Below are 15,140 nucleotides of genomic sequence, written 5' to 3'. Positions count from 1 at the left end.
TGGGAGGGCGGTCAGGTGTACAGGAGGTGATCAGGAACTGAATCCTTTGAAAATGTCATTTTGTAGCACAGAATTTCAGCAGACCCACAAAGAGTGACTTCCATGCACATGTTGATATTTCTGTTCTCAGAACATAGAAGCTTTCTAGAGCTACTGAAATTTCTTTGCAGCTGCTGTCAGCCTTTCTGTGAATGCTGAGCTTTGAGTTATTTGGGTTATGAGTCTGACAGTATTTGTCTGTGGAACAGCAGCCTGCTCACACACAGTGCCTGCACAGCTCTTGTTTGTTTGCATAAATGTTACAAACAGAACTCAGGTAACTCCTCAGGAAAATCAAAGCAGATTTTGCTGATGGCTGTTGGATGCATTTTCCTGCTGCTCACTACAGTTGTTTCATTCTTTTATCAGCAATGACTCTGAGATCTGAGTGTTTTCTTTAGCAGCTCTTAGAGATATGCAATGGAATGAATGATCTGATCTCCTAAATAATTTATTTTCTAATCCTGCACTTTTTGAGGCTGGAGATCCAGAACTCTGCCAGGGAGGATGTGGGAATGAGGGTGGGTGATGGATCTTCCTTTTTCCCCTTCCAGGATCTCCTCCCTCCAGCAGGAGATTTTTCTTTTGATCCAAAGAAACCTCAAAACTCTGGTCAAGGAATATTGGCTCATCTGTGGCCTGGTTTGTGCTTGCTGGGGCATAAAAGGAGCAGGGTGGCTCAGGAGGGATTGCTTGGGCAAAGCAGCTGTGAAACAAATCAATCTGCCTCTTCAAAGTGCTCTGCAGCTTTGCCTTTGTGGCTTTCATGGCACCCAGAGCTGGATGATTTAATCTTCTGGATGATTGCTGATGTGGTGGGGTTCATTGCTCTGAGCCCTGTGCTCACAGGGAAGGTTTCTCCCATCTCAGTTGTTTCATGCTCTGTGTATGCTGATATCCACTTCTGGGGTGTTGGATTGTGTAACTGACCCTTTGGAGAAGCTTGCATTCCTCACATTATCATTAAAATCAATTCCCCATGGACTGCAGCACTGTAACTTCCCCTTTCATTTGCTCTAGCTTTCTAAAAACCACCCTGCACTCCAGGCTCCCTCATTCCTTGTCTCCTTTCCAGCCATCTCTCCTGCTCTGGGAATTTGTACCTCTAGAAAATCTTCCAGCTCAGTCCCAGCAGGCTGAGTGAGAATGCCCAGCTCTGGGTGGGGATGAAGTTTTAGTGGCATTCACTCCCTGGGTATGAGCTGGCAACAAAGCTGAGCATTCCCAAAGGACCTGTTCTGGTGGAAGGTGCCCGTGCCCATGGCAGGGGTGGCACTGGATGAGCTTTAAGGTCCTTTCCAAACCACAATTCTGGGATATTTGAATTTGGATTTCCAGCTACTGAGGAAATCCTTTGTGGCCCCACTGGTCCAGTGTAGGATCAGAGAAGAGTTTGAGTTGGAAGAGCCCTTCCAAAGGCCACCTAACCCCCAAAGGCCACCTTACACCTCCCACTATTCCAGGGTGATCAGACCTGGACACTTTCAGGAATCCAGAGGCAGCCACAACTTCTCTGGGAATTTTATGACAGGGCCTGCCCACCCTCAATGGAAAAACCTTCTTGTATCTGGTGTAAAGCAGCCCTCCTGCAGGAAAACCCATCCTCCCCTGTCCTGAGGGCCCAGGGCCTGCTCAGAGCTGTGCCCCACCTTTCCTGTGACCCCCTTCAGGTACAGGAACGTTCCTGGGGCCTTCCCTTCTCCAGCTGAACACCCCAAAGCTCAGCTGTTCCTCAGGGCAGAGGGGCTCCAGCCCTCAGAGCACCTTTGTGGCCTCCTTCCCTTAATCCTGAACATTTCTCTGCAGTTACAGGAATATCTGCAATGCTCCAGGCTCCCCTGGGGTCCCTCAGTGCCTCCTCAGAAATTTCCCTCACAGGGTTGGGGTGTGGTGACACTTGGGTGGTTTTTTAATTCTGTTTTTTACCACAGCCAGTTTGATGAGGTTCCAAGAAAAGGAGCTGAACTCATTTATTCTTATTGGGAACTTGACAGAGATTTCCAGCTGCTGGCACCAAGGACAAGGGCTGGTGTTCCCCTGGGAGCTGGGGCTGCCCCAGCTCTCAGTAAATCCTGAGCTGAGAGCAGTTCAAACCATCCACATATCCTCCAGCAAGGGCTGCAGTGCTCCCAGCTCTGCATTCTTCAAGCATTTTCCAATCTCCTTGCATTCCTCAAGCTGTGATTTTATTACCACTGGATGTGATTTTCAGAGAGTGACTTTTGATTGTGCCCCTGAGGGAGCCACTGGGTGTGTGCAGATCAGCCCTGCCTGCCCCAGGGCTGCTTTCCTGCCTGCTCTGCCTTTAAATGATGGCAAAACAGATATCAATCCTATCCACAGGTATCAATCCTATCCACAGATATCAATCCTATCCACTGATATTAATCCTATCCACTGATATCAATCCTATCCACAGATATCAATCCTATCCACAGATATCAATCCTATCCACAGGTATCAATCCTATCCACAGATATCAATCCTATCCACAGATATCAATCCTATCCACAGATATCAATCCTATCCACAGATATCAATCCTATCCACAGATATCAATCCTATCCACTGATATCAATCCTATCCACAGATATCAATCCTATCCATTGATATTAATCCTATCCATTGATATTAATCTTATCAACACCACATTTGCATTGGTTTCATGCAACTTTTTGTCCTTTTTTTTTTCCTCCACAACTGATTTTGAAGATCTTTGGCAGCACTGACAACACCAGGATGTGGATGGGAGATGAGGGGGAGTGGATTCCTTCTGTCAGGATCCTCCATTTTCCAGATTACCTAAAGAATTGATCAAGGTACTTAAAAAAACCCCAAACATTTTCCAGCTTCTGGGCATGGATATTCACTGCTTATTTATTCATTTATTTATTCTGTAATAAAATAGTCCTGTTCTCACAGACTAGGCTGTATGATCCATAAATACCCTTGTAAAATAGATTTGTAGCATGTAACAGAATCCTTTAGAATATTCTGTGAAAATTCTTTTTTTTGTTGTTGTTGTTGTTGATAGCACTTTCAGAACATTTACATCCTTCATCCTGACATTTTGAAATAGAACATTTTTTCCTACAGAGGTAAGTTTACAGCATCATCACAGTATTATAGCTTGTTTAAAAATACATACAGCAGTACTGGTAATTGCAAGCAAGCTGGAGACTGGAGCAGGGGGCTGGTGGCAACTTCACATGGTTTCTACTTTATAAAACAATGACACTTATTAATATTACATCCATCACTTGGCTAGAAAAGATTACTTAGATGTGCTACTCACAAGAAATCTGTCATTTCTCTGTGACATCACAGGACAGGCTATGGAAATAGAAACACTCCGTGGTATGGGTGGTTTAAAAAGGATTTGATGGCTAATTAAAAAAAGGGGTTTAGGCTGTCTCTTCCCTTAGGAATTTGAGTTCCATTAACACTGGATGTCCTTCATCCACTGGTGGGAATGCCAGGAGCAGCTCTCAGCACAGCCCTGGTGTGAAGGAAGCCCTGAAATGTCCCTCTGGGCCCGGGAGCAGCTCTGGGGGAGCAGCCTGGCAGCCCCAGCTGGGAGCTCTCACTGCAACACCTCCAGCCCTGCTGGGAGCAGCACAGCTCAGCCCCCCTGGGCTGGAGCAGCTGAGCTCCTGGGGCACCCCAGAGCAGTGAGAGCAACAGGGTGAAATTTGGAATATTTGAAATACTGGAAATCGTGAAAAAATGTACAGAAAATCGTGGTTAAGGTTGGAATGGAACTAAAAACCCATCCCATTCCAGTCCTGCCATGGCAGGGACACCTCCCACTGTCCCAGGCTGCTCCAGCCTGGCCTTGGGCACTGCCAGGGATCCAGGGGCAGCCCCAGCTGCTCTGGGCACCTGTGCCAGGGCCTGCCCACCCTCACAGGCACTGCCAGTTTGCCCAGTGAGGATTAAAATGACAGAAGAGATTAAAAATACATCATTGCATTGGTTTTACTTTGCACAAATGAGACTAAATGTATAAATATATATATATATATGTATAATAAAGCTGTAGGAAATCTCCAAACTGCTAACAACTCTTAGAAATGAGATAAAACAAGGATGTATTTGCTTGGAAATTCCAAATTTGCAGTTCTCTCATGATTTTCATTTTCAGGTAATTCAAGAGTCCTTCATGGCGGATCCTGGTTTTCTCTTTTTATGAAACAAGTCCAGGTGTGCTTTGGCAAATGCTCTTTTCTTGGTCTCTCTGATACTCCTCTTGTGCTTTCTGCAGTCTTCTCCCCCTGAGTTTCCACTTGTGGAAGCAGTAGGTGATGAGGGATGTCATGACCAGGGAGAAGATGATGACCAGCACGACGATGAGGGCGATGGTGGACGAGAGGGAGCCCTGCAGCTGCTCGCTCTCCGTGTCCCCGGTGGAGTTCACAGCAGCAAAGTTCTCATACTCTGCTGAGGCCAAAAGGGCAGCTCCAGGAGCCTCCCTCAACTTGGGCCTCATTGGGACTCAGGAGTGTTCTCAGGATGCTGGAGAAGCAGATCTAGGAGTGCCCTGTCACATCCAGGAGCCACCTTTGGGTGCTGCAGGCATGGGGGAGGCTCAGCAGTGGAGAGCAGGAGCTGCAGCCTGGGCACAAAGCCTCCAGCACAGGCCAGCTTTAGCCCAGCTTTATATCCCAGCTTTATATTCCAGCTTTATATCCCAGCTTTATCCCTGATTTGGGTCAGGAATGTGCTGCTTTCCTCATCAAGGGGCAGGGAAGGCTCAGCCAGCTGCCAGTTTGGGATTCCTTGCTTTCTGCAAGAGATAATTGGAGAAAATCCAATCAGTTTTCCAGTGGTGGCAGAGCTTGTCCTGGGGCTGAAAGCAAACCAAGTGCTGCAACAAGTGTAACTTTCTATCAGAGGAATTGTTTCAGTGGAAGATTTCTTTTCTTTGCCAAAATATTCCCAGAAGAGAGGGAAATCAAAGGCCTGTTTTGTACATTACCCACAGCAACAAAATCAGCTGCAAATGGGAGTTCTCACATTAATGAAGGGGTTTCATTTCCCCTCTTCTATGTATGAGGGGGACTGGGCTCTTGGACTGGGCTGGAATTTGGGGTTAAATCCTCTGGAGTTTTAGTTATAGTGGGATTGAGGAGGTTTCCTCACTGATTGCAAATCTGGGATCTGGAGAAAGGTCCTGGGTGAAAAACCACCCGGATTAGTGGAGAGGTGAGCTCCCCTACAGGCACTGAGCTGTAAACTGAATTTAACCCCCCACCCTTCCACAGTTCTGCTGGAATTTCAGAGACTTTTAAGTCATTTGCCTTTGATATGAGCTGAGTGTGACAAATCCTAAAAAATTCACTCATCTGAGCCGCTCTGAAGCCCAAAGCTGCTCTGCCCTCCCCATTCCCTCCCTGATCCAAATCCCATTTTGGAGTTAAACCTGAGGAACAAGGCTGCTCTGCTCTGGATTCCTGCTTCCAATCGGGACAGGAGGATTTGCCTCGGGATATTTTCCTCTGAGGAGCTGTAAGGACGTTCAGGGCTATTTATTTCAAACAACAGCTTGCTCCAAGCCACCCCCACCCTCCTCCCAAATGCTTGGAGGCCAAAATTAGGTTTCAGAGATCTTGGAGCATCATTGTTTGGAGATGCTGTGTTTGATAGGATGCAGTTCATCCTCTTTATAGAAATAAAGTTCATCCCACTCAGGCTCACAGAGAACTGAGGGTCTCTTTTCCTAATTAACAGCACATTCTGATTAGTAATAACCACTGTTTATATAGCTCAGCATTCTGTTGGTGCTAAAAGATGTAAATAACAGTTCCTGCCAGTTTGGAACAATATGTTCACAGAGCCAGAAATGGGGATTTTCAAGGGAGTTCAAAACTCAGATTTTGCTGAGGGAGAGCTGATGGAAAGCTCATTTCACAGGAGGGACCCAGTGGCCCATCTTTGATGAATGTCTGCAAGGGGCACTGCTGGTAAGCCATGCATCAGGAGGGTGACAAGAGAACATTTCAGTGCTCCCGTGTGTTCAACATCTCTCTCAAGCAGCCTGAAGAAAGGAACTGCAATAAAAGCACTTGAGGAGCTGAGAAATGGCCTCTGATTTATGGAGCAGCCAAGTGCCCACCTGGCCAGGGAAGTCCAGAGGGGGGAATGTCTTAGCACCAGGGGAAATCTGATTCTGTCACACTTGCCTTGGCCGGGGTCTCATCTCATCTGTGCCCACAGCTCTCGGGTTCCTGGGGAGGAGAGAACAAAACACAAAATCACCATGGAGCTGCCTCTGTGCTGCTCCACGAGGGGCAGGGTGGGTTTGTCCCTGCCCTGCCCGTGCAGGAGGTGAAATCCCAAACCAAACCAGGAAAGCTTCTCAACCTCAGAGCTGCCAAGCTCTGCTTGGGCTTGGCTGCATCTGGGGAAGGAAAAGGTGGCAAATCCCTGGGGAACAGCCCCTGAGGGCTCTGCTGCTGCCTGTGCTGTCACCTCAGAGTGACAGGGACCTAAGCTGGGGTCACAGCAGTGCCACCTCTGCTCCTGTGGGTCACAGCAGTGCCACCTCTGCCCCCGTGGGTGACACAGCAGTGCCACCACTGCCCCTGTGGGTGACAGCAATGCCACCTCTGCCCCCGTGGGTGACACAGCAGTGCCACCACTGCCCCTGTGGGTGACAGCAATGCCACCTCTGCCCCTGTGGGTGACACAGCAGTGCCACCTCTGCCCCTGTGGGTGACAGCAATGCCACCTCTGCCCCTGTGGGTGACACAGCAGTGCCACCTCTGCTCCTGTGGGTGACACAGCAGTGCCACCTCTGCCCCTGTGGGTGACAGCAATGCCACCTCTGCCCCTGTGGGTGACACAGCAGTGCCACCTCTGCTCCTGTGGGTGACACAGCAGTGCCACCTCTGCCCCTGTGGGTGACACAGCAGTGCCACCTCTGCTCCCGTGGGTGACACAGCAGTGCCACCTCTGCCCCTGTGGGTGACACAGCAGTGCCACCTCTGCCCCTGTGGGTCACAGCAGTGCCACCTCTGCCCCTGTGGGTGACAGCAGTGCCACCTCTGCTCCCATGGGTGACACAGCAGTGCCACCTCTGCTCCTGTGGGTGACACAGCAGTGCCACCTCTGCCCCTGTGGGTGACACAGCAGTGCCACCTCTGCTGCCTGAGGCCAGGAATGCTCCTTGCTGCTGCTCAGGGATGGATTGGGGACCCAGAGTGCAGAGCAAAGGCTGAGACACCCCAGCAGTGCCATCCATGGCTGGAGGCCTGGGCTGGTGTGTGCACAGGCAGGAGCAGCGCCCAGGGAGCTCCAGGGAGAGGCTCCTCCCGTGGGCATGGCAGGGATGGTGGCACAGGGCTGGGGCAGCTGCTCCTGCACAGGCAGGGAAGCAGAGGGGCTGGGCTCCTCTCCAGAGCAGAGGAACTCGGTGAGGTTCAGGCCTTGGGAGGATCAGCTCCCATCCCATCCCATCCCATCCCATCCCATCCTCTGGAATCCCACTGGCACCATGGGCAGTCACATTCTCTGAAAAATCCCTTGGCCCAGGATTTTCTCCTGGGAAGCTGAAAGGGCTCAGAGAAAAACAATTCTTGTCTCATTTGCTTCTCCTGTGCTGTGCTCACATGAGGAATGTGTTTGGAGATTGTTTATCCAACTGGTGATTGCTTCATTAATTTCATGTGAATTGTTTTGACTCAATGACCAATCGCAGTCAGGCTGTGTCAGGACTCTGGAAGGAGTCAGGAGTTTTTCATTATTATTTTCTGGCCTTCTGTCTGTATCCTTTCTCTATTCTTTAGTATAGTTTAGTATAGCATTCTTTAATATAATATAATATCATAAAATAATAAATTAAGCCTTCTAAGAACATGGAGTCAGACTCATCATTCCTTCCTCCATCTGGGAACCCCACAAATACAAGGGGCAGCACATCCTCAGGAGGCATTTCCCATTAAAATCCCCCAAACCTCTTCCTGTTCCAGGCTTTAGCTGAATTCCAGCAGCAGAGAATAAATAAAGCTGAGATTGTTTGCTTGGCTTTGTGTGAGTCATAAGCCTTCAGTGGCTTTGGCCTGAGCACTGCAAACATTGCAATCAGGAGCTCAGGGCTGGGCACATTGAATTCCCATTAAAATATATTAGAAAGATTCAAATATTGACAAAAATAATGTGATTTTTTTCAATCTGGAAATTTGTTAGAATCAACTTCTTGTGCAAGCACATTAGAATATCTGAAAGTTGAATTCATTTTGAAAGTTTTTAATGAAATAATCTTGTTTTACTCAGGGACTTACACAAGCTCAGGCTCTTGATGTTGCACATCCTTGCCTTGGGATGGACCTTCCTGCCCTGGCTCATGTTCCCTTGTCTTTTTTAGCAAGTTATAAAGTAAAGTACAACTCAGTACAAGATGGGGAAGACAAAATCTGCTCCTTGATTTGCAATATCCTTAGGACAAGGCATTGTCTTCCCTTTGTTCTCCAAGTCTGACCTTGGAGAACCTCAGAGAGAAATAGATTTTTGAGGGTTTTTTACAGTTTTTGAAGGTGGAAAGTAAGAGAGAGTTGGAAGCGATTTGTATGAGAGGAACAAAGGAAATGACAGTAAAAAAAGGCAGTGTCTCAAGATGAATTCAGGTTATTGGCATCTGTCAAATACTGAATTACTCAAAAGAGATAAGAATGTTCATCAACAGCTTTTTGATTTCCCTGGGAGTCCTCCCTTTCATCAGGGCAAACCTTGCCTCTGTTTGCCAGACATGGCAATAATGATGTTATCAGTCTTACAGTCAAGACAGAAATGACAATTTGCACTGTGTTCCTAAAAAGAAATAAATTTTAAAATCCAAATAACGTGTGGAAGAGGAGACTTAAGTTTTACTGGATATGGTTTGAGGCTTTTATGTAGTTGGAGAAGCCTGGTTTTGATTTCAGTCTGAGTGGCTGAGTTCAGTGAATGTCTGGGAATTTCAGGTTTCTTGGAGGGATGAAGGGCAGGAATCCCAGTGAGCAGGGGCAGCTGAGGGCACATCCCTGACCCCAGGATAACTCACACTTCCTGATGGGGCTGATCAGGACATCAAACCTGGGGAAAAGGAACAGCCCTGCTCTCAGAGGAACACAAAAGCAGCTTCCAAAGGAAAGGTGAGTGCCCTGAAACCACAAACCCTCCTTGGGAGCTGAGAGAAAAAATCTCTTTGACAGCAGGAGAGCCTTGGGTTCTGTCTTTGTGTCTCATCTCCTCATCCTCCCCTCACTGTGCTCTTCCCACTGTTGAGTTACTCCCTTCACTTATGTAACTCTAAATATATATTGATTTTTTAACATGGTTTCAGGCTTGCTTTCTTCCCTTTTGCCTTCAGCTTTCTTGTAAATCTCCCCACAGCCTTTCAAATTGCCTCTTCCATTTTAATTGCATTAGGGAAGAATGCAGCTCCTCTCTCTGCATTTGCATCTTTTTGATGTGAAAACATTGGGATGAAAGGTGTCCCTCATGCTTCAACCTGGGTGGAAAGGGCCCTTTCTCCTCCTCCCCCTGAGCTGGAGACATCAACTCCAGCACTTGTGCTCAGATAAAAGGGAGTGGGAGCAGTGGGAGGGGGACGAGGAGGAGGAAGGGATGGGAGAAGGCAGAAAATGCTTGGAAAAGCACAGTGAGATGTTTTAGCCTTGCTGCATCTTCTATAAACTCATAGGAACAGAAGGCCAGGCTTTGAGAGTGTTTAAAATAGGCCCATAAATATATATGTATTTAATTTGGGATGACTACATTCTTTTGGAAATCTGCAGGTTTCAAGTCTCCAAAGTGCTGCTGAGTTTAATTCCTGGGGGGTTCTGTGGCCTTTGGGGTGTGTGCTGCTCCCAGGCACTGTATTTGTAGGGTCACCAGGTTTGTGGGTGTTCAACACCACAGATTTCCCTGCAAAGTCCTCACACTAAACCTCTTTGTGCCTCTTTCTTCTGTACAGTTAATCTCCTAACAGGAACCATGGTCTGGGTTGGGTTTTTCCATGTGGTCACCCCTAGGAACAATATTTGCATAATTCCCTTGGGATTGCCCCAGTGCCAGAAGTGGCACCTTAGGGAAAGGCTGGAGCAGGCAAATTAACCTTTTAATTAAGTGCACAAAACTCCAGCCCTGCTTTTACCCCAGTGAAGAGGAAATTTCTGCTCTCCATTGCTGTTCAGGTGTTCTGCCTTTGTTATTCCTGAAGAAGAGGAAAAGGCTGGGAGTTTTGGGATCTCTCATTCCAGCCCTGGCCAGATCCATGAACCAGGGCAGAGTTGTGCTCCTATAAAAGGATCAGTGTCTGGTGGGATCCTGATTCTCCCTGGGCTTGGAGAACTCTGTGCACAACAAAACCAGGAAATTTCACAGCAGAACCTGATCCCATCTTCCCTCTGCTTGGAGGATCCTGAGCAGAACCACCCCTGGAGACTTTTGGGATCCATTTTTGGGAGCTGCTGTGGGCAGGGGCTGTGCTCAGCAGGGCCATAAATGTAATTTATGGCTGTGCTCAGCAGGGCCATGGATGTAAGGTGCTGCCTTCCTGGCATTTGTTTGACAGAGGACCCATGTGAGGCTAATTCTGGTTTTCATTTTAGTCCAGTAATCCTTGAAGTGGAGATTAATTAAAGCCCCAGGTGTGCCTGGCTTTAGGCTCTCTCTCAAGCTGATCTCCATCCCACTGATTTTATTGGTGACCACTGACAGTTTAATGTGTTAATTTAGCCTAAGTGTGATTTGATAAACAGCAGCAGCTTTGAGGGTGTGATCACAGCCTCCTTCTCACTGCCTGCTTTGGCAAATCTCAGCTTTGCTCTGCGCAAAGTCCAAATCCCTCTGGAATGGTTCCTGTTCCCAGGAGCAAACTGCACCTCAGCCATGGGCAGACTGAACACTGGATGGATTCCCTCCCTAAAGCAGCCTCTGGAAAGCACCTGGACAGATATTTAAACCTTCTTGTCCAGGAAATGTGAGGAAAGTTTAATATCCTGAGCACTGGAATGCTCAGATGCCATTTTTAGGGTGGCTTTGAATCTCCATGAAATGCTCCCAGAGGTGTGAGGACTGAGCTGGCACAAACATGTGAGGAGGAGACACTGGGGTTTATTATTTTCATTAATAATGATAATAATAATAACAATAATAATAATTTTTCTCTAGGAAAGGGTCTGGTTTTTCCCCTTTTAAGCTTGGAGGACAGTGCTGTATCCAGCTGCTCCCTGAGCATGATCCTTCCAGGTGTTCCCTTCCAAAGAGGCTTCACTCCTTTTAAAAGCTCTGTAGTTGTTTTTCTCCAAGCAGCACAATTCCTGCTTTTGGAGGGTGGATTTTCCTGCTCAGCCATTCCTGCCACAGGAGCTTCCATCAGCAGCCCAAGAGCACTCCCTGCAAAATGGGGATTCTTTGTCCCTTTGAAATGATATTCTGTGGTTCACTCACTGCTGATTTGCTTCAGACTCATTTTTATGCTGCTCTTCCCTCCCAAATCAGGGGCAGCTCCATCCTGTGATGACAGAGGCAGCCTGGGAATTTCCCCTTGGTCCATAATTTAGAAGTTATTCTGTGCAAACACAAACCCTGGGGTGAGCAGTCCCCAAACCTGCACTGAGCTTAAATTGCTCAGTGATTGTTTTTTTCCCCATTTGCTGTTTTTAAGCTCAGTTTGCCCCAAAGTTCCAGGATTTTGGAGCCAGGACAAGTAGTGCAGGTAGAGGTGGATGATTAATGGTTGAGTCAGAAGAGAAATGGAAACTAAAAGCTGTTTAGAGCTGAACTCAAATGAAAACCCCAAACCTAAGAACCCCCATAAAATACAACCAGGGCCAACCAGTGGCCTTTTTGTTCAATTCTCATTTTGTGTGCAGGTGAAGGAGGGATTTAATTCTGGCCTAATTGTGAAGGGATGAACAAATTAGATCTGGGTTTGTATCCCCCTCCCTATTTAATCTCTCTTTTCCCATTTTCTCCTGCCCTACGAGGAGCAAGGAAATCTATTACAGCTGAGACACTGCAGCCTTTCTCTTGGATCTAAAATCTGACTGAAACTCCTGCAGGGATAGATTTCTTTTTAAAAATATTGCAAAAGAGCAAGAGATTGTTTGAACATTCCAGTTTTCATCCATCTCCTTTCAAAAGAAAACTCTCCTGCTCTTGATGAACAGGCCCAGTCTGGGACTGCCATAAATTCAGTGCTCAGGGAATTTCACCTTTAAATTGTGCAGGGAAAGAAGAAGTTAAAGGGTGGGAGGGAGCAGGGGCTGGGAGGGGGAGTGATGAGTGTCAGTTTAGAGGCAGCTACTTTGTCTGTACGTTTCTGGAATAAAATCACATTTCTTTTCCCACAGCACAGACTGGGGACAGTTTCTGTGGGATTTGGGAGCTGCTTCCCAGCTGTGCCCAGCTGCAGCCCGGGGAGCTGAGCTGGTGAGCAGGGAATGGTCCCAGCTGGAGGAGGGAATGGAGACCGGAGCATCCCGTGCTGCCAGCACTGCCCCTCCTCTGGGCTGCCAAGCCCATTCCAGCCGGGAAAAGCCCCGATGTGGGCTCGGGAATGCTGGGAGGTGGCAGCACTGCCCCGCTGGGAGGGCACGGGCACCCGCAGGGGCACACTCGGGTGCGGGAGGAGGGATGGGAGGCTCAGGGAGGGCATGGAGAGCAGGGCAGGGGTGCCCAGAGGTGCCCGGCACAGCCCTGGGAGCAGGGGCGCAGCTCCCGGGGAGCTCGGGCAGGAGGGGCACCCACCCAGGAGGGGCACACCTGGGGCAGGAGGGGCACCCCTGGCACACCCGGGCAGGAGCAGGAGCCCGGTGGGCACCACGAGCGGCCTGGGCTGGGCCGGGGGCAGCGGGGTGGGCAGGGCAGCCCTGGAGCCTGCCAGGGACCGTGCCAGTCACCGGTACCGTGCCGTGCCAGCCTCACAGCCCGGGTATCGCCGTGCCGAGCCGTGCCAGCCTTGCACGCAGGTATCTCAGTGCCGTGCCAGGCAGGTACTGCGCTGCCCAGTGCCGTGCCTGCCCGCCCCGGTACCTTGCCGTGCCATTCAGCCGGTCCCACGCTGCCCGGTGCTGTGCCGTGCCAACCAGAGCCAGCCTTGCACGCGGGATCACGGTGCCGTGCCCGCCGTGCCCGCCGTTGCCTGCCATGCCGTGCAATGCCGTGCCGTGCAATGCCGTGCCAGCCGTGCCGTGCAATGCCATGCCGTGCCCGCCGGTGCCAGCCATGCCGTGCCAGCCGTGCCGTGCAATGCCATGCCGTGCCCGCCGGTGCCAGCCGTGCCGTGCAATGCCATGCTGTGCCATGCCGTGCCAGCCGTGCCGTGCCGTGCCATGCCGTGCCAGCCGTGCCGTGCCATGCCGTGCCAGCCGTGCCAGCCGTGCCGTGCCAGCCGTGCCATGCCGTGCCAGCCGTGCCGTGCAATGCCATGCCGTGCCAGCCGTGCCGTGCCGTGCAATGCCATGCCGTGCCATGCCGTGCCAGCCGTGCCAGCCGTGCCGTGCCGTGCAATGCCATGCCGTGCCAGCCGTGCCGTGCCAGCCGTGCCATGCCGTGCAATGCCATGCCGTGCCATGCCGTGCCAGCCGTGCCGTGTCCCCGCGGGCTGTGGGGCCGGGATGCAGCGGAGCATCCCCGGGCTGTGCCGCAGGCGCTGCCCGCGCCCGGCGATCGCCGCTGCTCCGGGAATCCCCGCATCCCTCCGGGCAGGGCACGGGGCTGGGGCTGTTTGGGCATCGCCCCGAGGCCCCCTCCCTCCCTCCCTCCCTCCGTCCGTCCCTCCGTCCGTCCCTCTGTCCCTCCAGCACAAAGGAGCCGCGGCAGCCGCTCACTCACCTGCTCCGGCCACGTCCTCCGGCTGCGGGGCTGTGCGCGGCTGCAGCCCGGGCAGGGAGCCCCGGGACCGGGCAGGGAGCCCCGGGACCCGCGGTGGCCCCGAGCCGGCGCTGCCGCAGCCGCAGCGAGGCTGGAGCGCCGCACACCCCCTCGGCAGCACCATCTGAGCCCAGCCGAATTTGTCAACTTTATTTAGAGGGAAGAATGGATCACATGGGAGCCTCACCGAGCTGGGAGGAGCGTGCGGTGCGGAATCAGGTCACCGACAGAGAGCCGAGCCAGCCACGGCCACCGGCACAGAGAGCCGAGACAAAGGCAGGGGAGCAGCCGGGAATTCGGCTCCTTTCTCCCCTTCTCTGGCCATCGAACAGGGTGAATTTCGCGCTCCTTTCATCAGGTGCGGTTTCCTAATCAAGTACGAAATAGAGAGCGATGTGAAAGGAATGTTTTCAGCTGCCGAGCGCTTTCGAGCACATCCATCCATCCTGTCGAGCATTTCTCAGCCTTTTCTTTGCTCGTTTCTGGCTGCATTGATCCAGCCCCAGAGAAATGGATGCTGGACCCTTTCCCAAGGACCACATGCAACAGCCCAGGTGGAACGTCCACCTCTGCCTCAAACCTGCATCTCTCTGTCTTTAATTTGCATCTCCTGCTCAGACAAAGGCTGGAGCTGCTGCTGGTCCCTGCTGCCCCACGGGCTGAGGAATCCTTTTGCAGAGCTGGGCTCCTCCAGCCCCTTTTCCTGCTCTTTCTCACTCATTAATGGCCAGCAAAGCCCCCAAGCACGGGTAACACCAAATTTGAGCCCTGCTGGCTGCCAGGATCCGTGTGACTTTTAATACCATTGTTTATTTCATCAGCACACATTCCCAAAGAGCTGCCATGGGTTTGGGTTATTCGGAGGCCAGAATTCAAGTGTGGATCCCTAAATACACACGGATCTTGTGAAGGAGTGGGCCTGACTTTTATAGGTGCTAAGCAACTGTTCTTCTGCATTTCCATCTGCCTTGAAGTCACATCCCACCCTCTCCACCTTCCTCATGTCCACACTTTGAGACAGAAATGAGCTGTGCAAAGTAGGCTGGCTCCTTCCTCTGCTGCCAGGAGCTTTCTGCCCAAAGGAAACTCCACCCTGCCCCACAGAAAATCCATCCTGGAGCAGGACACCCAGTGCAGGGAGTTGGGAACAGGGGAATTGCCACTGATGTGTCCAGGGAGGGTAAGAACCCAGGGGAGGGTGAATGCTGCAGCCAAAAATGGCTCAAGCAGCCATGGAACAA

At 50.6% G+C, this 15,140-nt stretch overlaps 1 protein-coding gene and 1 long non-coding RNA gene across 5 annotated transcripts; both read right to left on the bottom strand.

The window, feature by feature from the left end:
* Window positions 1-2,889: 2,889 nt before the first annotated feature.
* Window positions 2,890-14,692, bottom strand: LOC118698527 (uncharacterized). The gene is made up of 3 exons (XR_004981900.2): window positions 13,861-14,692; window positions 6,155-6,266; window positions 2,890-4,825 (listed from the first exon to the last, which is right to left on the bottom strand). It is a non-coding gene; the product is annotated as an uncharacterized LOC118698527 (long non-coding RNA).
* Window positions 6,274-13,183, bottom strand: LOC129046825 (uncharacterized). Of its 4 annotated transcripts, XM_054516291.1 has the most exons (3): window positions 6,678-13,183; window positions 6,584-6,645; window positions 6,274-6,553 (listed from the first exon to the last, which is right to left on the bottom strand). In XM_054516291.1, exons 1-3 carry the CDS (start codon window positions 7,505-7,507, stop codon window positions 6,528-6,530), a joined length of 918 nt encoding a protein of 305 aa, XP_054372266.1. In that variant the 5' UTR covers window positions 7,508-13,183; the 3' UTR covers window positions 6,274-6,527. The 4 variants fall into 4 exon arrangements, with proteins under 4 accessions (XP_054372266.1, XP_054372265.1, XP_054372264.1 ...); XM_054516290.1 differs by having other exon boundaries at window positions 6,584-13,183; XM_054516289.1 differs by having other exon boundaries at window positions 6,274-6,645.
* Window positions 14,693-15,140: the final 448 nt, after the last annotated feature.

The sequence above is a fragment of the Molothrus ater genome, chromosome 14, assembly GCF_012460135.2.
Source record: "Molothrus ater isolate BHLD 08-10-18 breed brown headed cowbird chromosome 14, BPBGC_Mater_1.1, whole genome shotgun sequence".
Taxonomy (NCBI): domain Eukaryota; kingdom Metazoa; phylum Chordata; class Aves; order Passeriformes; family Icteridae; genus Molothrus; species Molothrus ater.
The sequence above is the reverse complement of the archived record's forward strand: the minus strand, read 5'-3'. Positions and strand labels throughout refer to the sequence as shown.